The sequence below is a fragment of the Lepisma saccharinum genome, chromosome 28, assembly GCF_977018435.1.
Source record: "Lepisma saccharinum chromosome 28, izLepSacc3.1, whole genome shotgun sequence".
Lineage (NCBI taxonomy): Eukaryota > Metazoa > Arthropoda > Insecta > Zygentoma > Lepismatidae > Lepisma > Lepisma saccharinum.
Window position 1 is genome coordinate 45750924 of NC_139256.1, and position 11863 is coordinate 45762786.

Consider the following 11863-nt stretch of genomic DNA (forward strand, 5'->3'; position numbering starts at 1 on the left):
AACTTTTCGAGAACACGTACAGGTGCCTGTTCTTCCAATCTAACCAATTCGGTGCGAGGAGAAAATTGTCCACGAGCAGTGTCGTTTTCCCACACCCCGAAGGTCCTACGATCAGACAGCGGATGCTGTCGGGAAGCAATTCACCGTTTTTTTTCTTCGTTCCACTTTCCGAATCAGGTAGACGCTTTACCACGTTCCACGTACTCATAGAATCACTTCGTTTGAATCGATCCAACTTGTTTCCGGAAGTCCCAGCCATTTCACCAAAAGTTTGTTGCCTCTCTTGCGCAAAACTTTTTCGATAAGGTACGTGTCGGGGTATTTAGTTTTAGAGAGTTCCTCCTCGTAGAAGCGCCCCAATAAAATTTCACCGCCACTGTCTTTTATTATATACGTGTGACGGTTCCCGGGTAGAACTCGAACCACGGTAAAAAGTTCAGTGCTCCAGTTTCGTGTGAAACCCCTGTCAAACGTTCGCTTCGGAAATAAAACCACTCGACGATTGTCGTGAAAATTCAGTCGTTGTGTTCGACGACGCCATCCTGGAAAATCAAAATGAAATTCGCAACTTTTTCACGCAAGGTCGTCACAAAGGAATGGATTGCTTCTACCTAGCTCAAACGTTTTCCAAAATTCCAAAACAGTTAGTACGCGACAACGCTAATTTCATATGTTTGTTTCGTCAAGATCACACCAACCTCAAGCATGCGTACGATGACTACGTAGGCGGAGACATGAACTACAATCAATTTTCGGAAGGCTGCTGCTCTACTTGCTGGAACGGTGACGATTTCGGATTCGCTACGATCGACATGACGAGGAAACCCAACGACGGAAAATACAGAAACAAAATCAACGACTTTCTAAACGTTGCAACGTTGTGAGAAACGACGTATATAAATAACGTCATGACGAAACGAAAAATCGAAGACGAAAATCTCAAGCTTCGCGATTACCTCGCAAAACGCTTCAAAGGTTGGAAATCCGAAAATCGCGGATTCTACGAAGAGAAGAAACGTCAGGATCAACCTGTGATCGATGCCATCAGCGGTCTAGGTAAAGAAATTAAAAGTGTCACGGAACAAAATAAAAATTTGATCAACGAACTCGTACCGCTCGCAGCTAAAAGTTACGCTGTACCCACGCCTATTTCAAGCATTCCTTCGACGCCGTTCGAACTGAAGGATGCACCGGCACGACGTCGAGCCATAGGCAGCACGTCTTCGGATAAGATCGAGTTGGGACCTTTGGCACGAGACTACCTGAGCACGGGGAAATTCGACAAGGATGAAGTGTTCGGATTGTATCCCAGCATGGAAACCAGCGAAGGCGGCGGTGTGGTGTGGAAGATTGGGAAATCGAAGGTGACCTTCGAAGGCAACGACATTAAAGTCAATTTAGGCGACAAGGATAGTTGGAACAGGTATCCGGGTACGGTGGGACTGTGGGAACTCGTTGCCAAAAAGCAGCCGAAAGATTACACCGACGAAGATTACCAGAGTTACAAGGAAATTCTAATCATGACGGATGCCTTGTACCAAAACAACGACGCCTCGCAGAATAGGGTGAAATCGAGCAGCGGCGAGAAGTACAGGAATCTCATCAAACCGATTTGGAACCAGGTCAAAACAGGCAGCGGGGTCAAACGCTACAACATGTTACCCAAAGAATTCGTTTGGGTGGACGACGTGAGGAAACTCGTGGACCGATTGTTGGTGATAGCCGGCGAAGAGAATGCAGGCAACCGTAATTTCTACAACGAGAAGGTTGGCATCGTGGACATGATCAGCACGAAACTTTCCAACTTCATCGTGAACGACGACAAGGGCATAGGTTACCTCATCAAAATCATCAACACGCTGCCTCCGAAATTCTGGAACGTGGCCGAAGGAAAGGGACTCGTAAACGACATCATCAACAAGTTACCTTTCGAGATGCATCTACCTGGCTACCAGTACTGCGGACCGGGTACCAAACTCGAGAAAAGATTGGAGAGAGGAGACAAGGGTGTGAATCCATTGGACGCCGCATGCAAAGATCACGACATCGCCTACAACACCACGCAGACGGATCTGGATGCACGTCACGAAGCAGACAGAAAGTTAGAGCACGCAGCTTTCGAAAGGTTTGTGAGCAGAGATGCATCGCTGGGTGAACGGGTCGCCGCACTGGGTACCACCATCGCCATGAACACAAAACAAAAATTGGGGTGGGGTATATAAATAACATCCAGTAAAAAAAACAACATGGCTTGCATAACTGATTTGCCGCACGAACTACTATCTAAAATATTCAAAAAGGTAGTTAACGGAGATGTTAATAAACTTGTAATCATGGCAAGAACGACGCCGGAATTTCGCATCCCTTGTGAAATGGTTCTCAAGGACCATCTTCGGGAGATCAGCGACCTGAGGTGTGATGATCTCAACATTCTGCTTTCGGCTGCAGGGGAAAAATTAAACGAAAGGTTGGACGAATTGCACGAGGCAAGGCAGGGAAGAAGATGGTACACAGTAGATTGGTACAAGTCTATGCAGGAGACGGAAGATATCATTACGCAAATCATCGCGTTCTCCGAAGCACGAACTTTCTTCCTCTGTTAAAAAAATAATAATATATACGCATCAAAAAAACTTGATATATAAATAACGCACATCGTGAAAAATATAATCTTCGGTATATATAAATAACACACATGGTGAAAAAAAACAATTAAATTTCCCTAACACACACACTGAAAATTTCTCTTCTTCGATATGACAACTGAAAAAATAAGTGATCTCCAAGCATTAAAACAAATGCTAAATTTGTCAGTCGAGTATGTAAAAATTCGGGAATTGGAAGTCGACAAATCTTACACGATAACTTCCGGTTCAATCGTTTCTACCCAGTATGGTCCCAAGGTACGCCTGTTGCTCAACGCACAATACAGTTTATTTTTACCAGATCGATACGCTAACATGTTATCGGACGAGAAGCTATCTATTTTAATCGAGAACAAAACTCGAATCGTATACAAGGGGACAAAGGAACTTTTTGGCAAGAAAACGAAGCACGTAATAGAATTTGTGTAGCGACTGCAAGGCCTTGAAAATATATAAATAACATACCGTAAAAAAACTACACAAGAAAAAATCTCAGAATATATATAAATAACATACTGCGAAAATAACACATAGAGCATCAACATGAAGCCCAAGGGTGTCGTGTACCAGATACCATACTCCAATCTGAAAAATCTAGGTGCCCTCGATGGGTTACTCACCAAAAAACAACGCGAGAAGAAACGTTCTTGCTTGTCGAAAGGACATGGAATGAAATTGCTGCTCAGCACACCTCAATTGAGACGCTTGCAGCGTTCGCGGAAACAGCAAAAGATCGGAGGTTTCATATTCAGCATCCCGGCCATCCTAGCAGCATTGGGGGCCGTTGGAAGTTTGGCTGGCGGAAGTGCCGCCATCGCGAAAACCGTCATCGACTCAAAGAAGAACAAAGCAGAATTGGAAGAACAGAAACGTCACAACCTGGCCATGGAGAAGAAAGGGGGGAAGGGGGTGATGAAGAAGTTTAAAAAAAAGAAACAGAAGCACTCACCAACCGAGACATTGAATCTCTGATCGGGCCGTTACAAATCAAACACTTCAGAGGAGTTTTTATGTCCGACTCGTTACCTTCAAGCGTGAAAAGAAGAGAATGTGGAGTAGTCAACTTGGACGGTCAAGAAAATCCAGGCACGCATTGGATATGTTACCACAAAAATGATGATAAAGCATTCGTTTTCGATTCTTTCGGAGGTGTTCCACCTACAAATTTAATTCATTATCTGAAAACGACCAAAACCTCTATATACTACAACGACGAACGCATTCAAGATTTCGGAGACGTGAACTGCGGTCATCTCTGCCTCTCCGTGCTCGCGTTTCTCTCTAAAATAAATAACCCTACGATCGAGGATTTCCAGAAAGCATTGTGGAACCTGAAACAGCATCACTAGGATGGGCGTGTTCCATCTCACGAGCGAATCTTCAATCTTGAAACTCACGCTGCACGACGACATTGTCTATCCTAAATCCGTGGCTCTGCGTGCATTCTACAGCATGTACCTCATACCTAATGTTACGCAGCACAACAACAAAGTTAGCGTCGGAAGCGAACACATCGTCGTCACGCCAGGACAATACAATCTTTCCACTTTGCAAGCTCAGTTACCCAAAGGCACATACTTTTCTCAAAATTCGGTCACTCACAGAGTGGAAATCCTATCCGCGACGGAAACCGTGGACCTGGGCACCATGGGAGAACTTTTAGGTTTCGAGAACGACACCAAACTCGAAGCTGGCATCAAGCACACAGCAACCAACATTCCTAAATTCTTGGCCATAGAGACTCTGAACGTACACTGTAACGTGGCAGAAGGTATGATCACGAAATCCTCGGACGGATTGTTAGGAAGTCACAAGCAGACGGGAATCATAGCCACTTTCAAACCAAGTTCCGAATTCATGGAACCGATCATCTACACGCCTTCTTCGCCGATCTATTTTCCAGTATGTCGCAACCGCATAGACGACATAGAGTTGGTGGTGACGAACGAGAAAGGAGACGTGGTGGATTTCGCAGGTGCAACGACTACTGCCATCGTGGAGATCAACGTATAATAAATAACCATACATGTAAAATGGAGCAAATCGAAAGTTACGAATTGCAATCTTTCCCTCCCAACCGTCGCACGTTTGCCAATCTGAACGAAGCAAACAGGGAGATCGAATACGACGTGGACGTAGGCGACGGGTTTATTCATCCTCACAGAGCGGACCTCTACCTTCAATTCGACGTGGTGAAGAAAGAAAGCGGAGACGCGTTTCCTGCAGCAGCAAACTTGATACTCGTGGACAACTTCGTGCCTCACCTGTTCTCGCAGGTGGAGGTGAGGAAACACAACACCGTCATCGACAGAATAGATTATCCAGGCATCACGTCGACGGCAGTGGGAACTTTGAAATTATCCAAAACGGACGCAGCGTACTACCAGGCCGGGGGATTCGAAGCCGGGACCAAAATATCGACGAGAAGTCACACAGTGCTCTTTCCCATGCGTCTGCTTCCAGGATTCTTCTCCGATTACAAGGAGATCATGTGGAAGGGAGGACTGAGAGTCACGTTTCGAAGAGCGGCCAACGACAACGACGCACTGATGCGATACGCTACTTTAGGTCCGGGCGGCACCACGCCGATAGCCAACACTTTACCCGAAGCAGCGAAATGCGTCATCCGAAGCATGGAATTGAGAATGCCGGTGGTGGAATACGAAACAAACTACGCCCTCAAGCACAAAGCGGAGATCTTGAAAAGCCCCCAGGTACCGATTCACTTTCACGGTTACCAGTGCGTGCAAAAGATGGCGTCCGGAAGTCACATGGAATTCGACGTGACGACGCAGTTCAACAACATACAGTTCGACATGCCAGATTTCGTCGTAGTGCTCTTTCAGACCGGGAGGGACAAAAATCAGGAAAAAGATTCCAGCAAATTCGACGACTGCAAGATCAAGAACGTTTATCTGAAGAATGGACGCAACGAAGTGTTCCCACGCGAGAATTACAACCTCGACATGACCAAAAACAATTACCTCAAACTTTACGAAGCGTATTCGGCTTACAAACGCGTGACCGAGGGAAGTGTGGACATGTACTACACGCCCAGCGAGTTCAAAGCACGGAGACCCATGACCGTCATCAACACATCTAAGAGGAAGAAGGTTGTGGTCAACGATCGAACCAACATCAAGGTCGTCTGCGAGTTCCACGATGCCTTGCCCGAGGATACCCTATGCAGTGTCATCCTGATTGCAGAGAAGTCCTTCGCCTACGACCTGAAGAACGAGAGGGTCACAGAGCAGTTTTAACAAGTTTTTAACATCTTTTCTTGCACAATAAGAAATTTTCTGCACTAGCACAATCAGTTACAATGGCACAATACGAATTTCACTAGTTCAGATCAGTTACAAATGTCAATTTCATTAGTTATCAGTTACAATATCTTTTTTTGCACTATAGCACGAGACAAATCAGAAAATTTGCACAAAAATTTGTTGTTGTTTTTACACAAGAAAATTAACAATAAAATTCTTTCTTTTTTATCGTTTCAGATGCTGTCGAAACATCAAAAACACATACACACACACTAGAAAAAAAAAGCATGCAACTTTATTTGTAACACACACACATACATTCTCCATCTTCATCAAAAAAATATTAATAATAAACATAATTATTTTTATCTATATCTCACAATAAAACTCTATATCCAAAAATATCACAACATCAAAATAACACTAGAGTCGTTAGTACACGTTGCATGCATTACGGAGGTCCTCTGTAGGGTTTCATGGAAGTTTGGGGGAAAAAAAAAAAAACACGTGAAACTCTACAGAGGTGCGGTAATCTATAACCGCAGCCATTAGAAAACTTTTACATTTTTGGTTGGGCACCACGCACCCTGGCGAGGTTATAGGGGCCAGGCATCCTAAAAACAACAATTATTATTTTGTTTGTTTGTTTGTGTTACAATACGGAAATAATAAGAGGCATACGCGCGCGCGCGCGCGCGCGCGCGCGCGTGTGTGTGTGTGTGTGTGTGTGTGTGTGTGTGTATATGCCACATCCTTCCCCCGAGAGAGAGGTTTACGAAGGTCACGATATATATAAACATTTGGGTCCCGGACTTGGAAAATTACGATAAGATGCACTCATCTTTCAAAAGATTAGAGAATGAGAGAATAAGAGGATGAGAAGATGAGAGGAGAGGTTTACGAAGATCACGATATATATAAACATTTGGGTCCCAGACTTGGAAAATTACGATAAGGTGCACTCATCTTTCAAAAAATAAGAAAATGAGAAAATAAGAAGATAAGAGAATAAGAGGATGAGAGAATGAGAAAATAAGAGGATGAGAGGATGAGAGAATGAGAAAATAAGAGAATAAGAGAATAAGAAGATGAGAGGATGAGAGGATGAGAGCTCATCTTTCACTCATCACTGCCTTTTTGCGTCCGTGAAACACCGTCAGCGCAATAAATGAGGCGCGGAACGGGGAGAGAAAGTGAGTTTTTCAACTTTTTGTAGTCGTTTGGTCAAGAAATCAGAGTTGCAGTGGGAGTCACAATTTTTATCTACTTACATGAACTATGAAGAGTCAAATGTCCCTTAACACCCCCTACAAAATGTGAAGGAGTTATCCTGGGTATAATTGGTCATAAAAGAAATAGGTTAGGCACAGGGAGATCCCTAGCAATGTGTGTCAAGCGCAGGTCCGGCATATTGTTGACCGCCATATTGAATTCAACGCAAAAATTTCAAAGGAAAGGGGGTGATGTGATATATCAACTCCTTCACATTTTGTAGGGGGTGTTAAGGGACATTTGACTCTTCATAGTTCATGTAATGGGGCTTTTATCAGTCACATAGTTACACATATTATTTTGTATCTTCTGATCCCATTGCAGTTCCAGAATGATTTTTTGGTATGTTTTAGAGTATGGTATGAGGGACCAAATATATTTTTTTCACGATTTTTGGTTATGACATGTTTTGAGATATTCAAGGTCAAAAGTCAAGGACACGTGACAAAATTACATTTTTATCCAAAGGTAGGCTTGTTATATATCACTGAAAAGCTTGTTCAATTCCCTGTACAATAAGCTTTATTTGAGCTTCCTAGGCAAAATAGGGGCGGAGTTACAGCAGATTTAGTGTAGCTAAGCGGGCTCAAAAAGGGCAATTTATGCAAACTTTGACCTTGAATAATTTAACAATTACAAGACGCACGAGACTAAAAATTTTCATAGATACTAAGTTCCATGCATAGTTTCAACTCCCCAAATTTCATGAAAATCGGAGATGGTCAGGTCAAAGGCTGTGTTGATTTCGCATGGAATGACTCACAAGTCTTCTGGAAATTTTTATCATTTTTAAAAATTAAGCAGACTCAAATCGTGGATGTAAGTCAGCTCGCCTGTGGACTAAGAAATATAAACGTACATATCTTCAAAACTCTGTCTAAATAATACTTAGTAGAAAAATCAAATTTGTGCAAGTGAAAGATTTTTTTTTTTTTTTTTTGAGTGATCATTCAAGGGTTTTATTGTTTGTGTGATTTGCAATTTTACTTTCGGATTAATCTGTCAGAACAACCGAATCCAAAAAACACAACAAAGATAGTAATTAACAAATAAGGAAGGTAAAAATGAAGATCACAAGCTACAAGAAGGTGTAGGCATCATATTCTGCTAAGCTTCCTCGTGGCAACTCCCGCACGATGGCCGTTGGTGTAAGAAGTCATATTTGGGGCTGAAGGAAGCGTGACAACTTTTCACCTGAGATTTCGCCCTGTGCAAGGGACCGGTGGCCATCCAGCATCGCGAGGAAATTTGGGAGCTACGAATGAGTAGCGTCAGCCGGTTACAAAAACATACAATGAAGGGTGTATGGCTCGTCGTGCTGACCACACGCCACCTAGTAACTGGTTGGCTGATATTCCACCTCGGCAAGTGGATGTAAGGCCTGATGTCGGTAGGTAGGCCCTGATTCTCACGGCCTGTTGCTCCATCAGTTATTACATTGAATTATTGTTTTAAGTCTACATTTGAAACAAGGGTTAATCGGGATTGGACCTATAGTTTGAAGTGGGATCCGAACCACTATGTATCGAAAACGGAACCCCTTGATTACAAGGCGACGACGCTACCACTGCGCCATCTGGGAGGCACAAAATATCACACTTATTATTATTATCATTATTCCTCGCGGCAACAACGAATCTTCATGTAGTGAGGAAACTTCAATATGTAGTATTAAATTGTATTAACAATTTAGTTCGCACTGAAATATCTAAAAAAATTAATAAACCGGTACGGTTCTTGGCATTTCTGACGAGACTGAACGGTCCATTTCGAGCACTCAATATTGTACTTCACAGGAATATGTTAATAAAATTTACAGTGAAATATTTCTTTCAGATTGTAGTACTATTGTTAATACAATTATGTCTCCATAGAGGTGCTATATTATTCGTATTCATTCTTAATGATTTGAATAAATCTTGAAACATACGTTCTATTTCTCTCGTTTCAGATCAACGGCTTCTCTTCATTTCTCATCTCAGGATTGTAGAACGTGTTGAAGAAGACTTACTACCAAGATACTAGAAAAAGTAAACATTACTAGAGACTTATCTCCAGTCAGACGCCATACTGTGAAGATCGTGTTGAGAGAATTTCTCAGGAGGTCCATTCCATGCATACAAGATTTTGCGTCAGGCCGTGACTATAGCTAGAGAGAATGCCAACAGCAGCCTACAAGACATGTTTCTTTTGTGGGGAAGAAGTGGAGGAGGAAGAATTAGAAAATCATCAGTTGATCTGCAGAGTTGAAGAAGTTGAATGTGGGAATGAGTGTGGGTTTAAACTTCCACGTCAAGTGCTGATCCAACACGTTAATGAGAGTTGCAGAAAAAGAAAAGTCGTGTGTGATCTGTGTAGGGAGATATTTTTACAAGAGGAAATAGAAGAGCACCAGGGTCAGTGTTCACAACAGGTTGCGGCATGCATACTGGAGAGTGGTGAACAAATCGATAACTCTAGTTTGTCCGAACACATGGACCAAGATGGTTCCAAAGCATCATCAACGTACAACAAATATGAGATGAAATCTGAAATGTGCGTCCATTCCTGCGACATGTGTCTGAAGGAAGTGAAACCAGAGGATATGGATATTTGTCTGAAAGAGGAGTGCAACATGTCTGAAGTGGAGTGCGTGTTTTGCGATTCGTTCGTGCCGGAGGATTCGTTTGTTAAACACTACGGCACCTGCGAATCAGCACTTGTACGCTGTGCCAATAAATGTGGAGTAAAGAGGGTGAGGAAAGATCTTAGTGAACACTATCAAAACGAGTGCCCGAAAGCAGTGGTACCGTGTGAGCATTGTGAGAAGAAAGTCGAGAGACAGTTGTTGGAGGATCACCACGCAGAATGCGTGAAGTTCCCGATTCCTTGTCCTGAAAGTTGTGGTGTTGAAGTTGCAAGAGAAGACGTGGAACGACATTTGGATGAAGAATGCCAGAAGCTTTTTGCTGTGTGTGCTTACAAGGATATGCAGTGCAGCTATGAAGGTTTTCCTGCAGGGATTACGCAACACATGAAGAAAGATATGCAGCATCACTTGGAACTAACGAAAAGTGCCTTCGATAAGCTCTGTTGCAAAGTTGAAAATTTGGAAATGAAATTGGAGAGTGAGAAGAAGAGAAATGAAGAAGCAAAAGACATAGTGGAAAATATTCAAATGAAATTAGAGAGCGAGAGGAAAAGAAACGAAGAATTGCAGACGAAGATAATGGTACTAAGACATGGGAGTTTCTTGTGGAAAGTGGAAAACATAGCTGAGGAGATAGAAAAAGCTAAGAAAGGAAAAGGTCTGGGAATATCCAGTCCCCCTTTCTACAGCGGTAAACACGAGTACAAACTGAAAGTGATCTTGTTTCCTGATGGTTCTTTTGATAAAAACAAAGGCTATTTTTCACTTTACATTCAACCATTGCCAGGAGAATATGATTCTCTTTTGAAATGGCCTTTCACAAAACTTGTAAAGATTCGATTAGCTGAACAAAGAACGCAAGGCGAGGACATTGTTGATAGTATTGGTGGATATAAAGATTATTTGGTTAAACCACAGGAGAATACATTTTATATTTCACACAGTTTTCCTCAATTTGTCTCTCACGAAGTACTCAATAGCAAAAGTTACATTGTAGACAATGCGATTTTTTTGGAAGTATATGTGGAATAGTGTTACTAAGGCCGAAAAACATGGTGTAATAAGTATGGTGCTGCAGATTGTAGAGCTCGATATAGTTTTCTGCGTAGGAAATGTATAGTGTTTCAAAATCTGGACAACACTAACGTTGATTACTTATAACACGTAAAGTAGATATATTCACACCAGGTGTTCTGCATTCTGGAGCCTCATAAAGTGAAATATATTTTCGTACTTTTGATTGCCAATTCATTCAATATAGGAAATTATAGAAATTCATTAATAGCTCAATTCGGAGTGATTTCTTCCAGATTGTAATTTAAGAAGAAACTATGATATGACTATGACGAAATATCATAAGTCACTTTTTAGTGAGTGGTGATGTTAATTTGTTGTTTGTGTCCAGTGGAGTTCATGGGGTTTGGAAATATTGAGTTTGTGGTCCAGGTGGAAAAGTTACAATTTTACATGCGATTGCACTGTAAGCACTGAGTACATACTTGAATCTGCTTACAAAACTCGCTCAACTACTAAAGCGTTTTGGAACATTTTCAGGTGCCTGAAGAATGGCTTGCAAATAGACGGCTCTAAATTTATGTAATTTAACGCGGCAAGAAAAAAAATATTTTTCCCCACCCCTCCTAATGTTTCAAAGAGTTTAATGCCACTGTATTTTCCATAAGACTTGTGTGAGTTTCGTTTCAGAAACTCGAAAAAGTACACTATAATAAGAAAAAACATAACCTAAGGGACATACTTTCAAGAGTGAAAATGAAAAATTTAAAATTTAGTTCATTTGATGTACTTTATGTTTCAAACACACGCAGACACATATATACTGTATATACACACACATTGGTTTTGAAAGTAGAAAGAAAAAGTTCTAACAATACTGTGTTCTAATCTTTAGTGTGGCTCAGTTTTCACCATGAATACATTATTTATCATCCTCTCAACCTGAGGGTGGGCTCTAAGAAATTTGAGAGTTCAATCACCCCAAACTACTTTCCAATTCCCAATATAAACAATAAACCATGGAAATTCAGATGCTT

The 11863-nt window shown here is 41.9% G+C and overlaps 1 protein-coding gene across 1 annotated transcript in view; it reads left to right on the forward strand.

Moving 5' to 3' along the window:
• Positions 1-11187, forward strand: part of LOC145980659 (TNF receptor-associated factor 4-like) — a 123156-nt gene extending 111969 nt beyond the window's left edge. The window contains exon 3 of the mRNA XM_083113712.1: positions 9135-11187. Within this exon, the coding sequence (XP_082969838.1) occupies positions 9342-10844 (1503 nt within the window). The 5' untranslated portion in view covers positions 9135-9341 and the 3' untranslated portion in view covers positions 10845-11187. The remainder of the gene's footprint in view (positions 1-9134) is intronic.
• Positions 11188-11863: the final 676 nt, after the last annotated feature.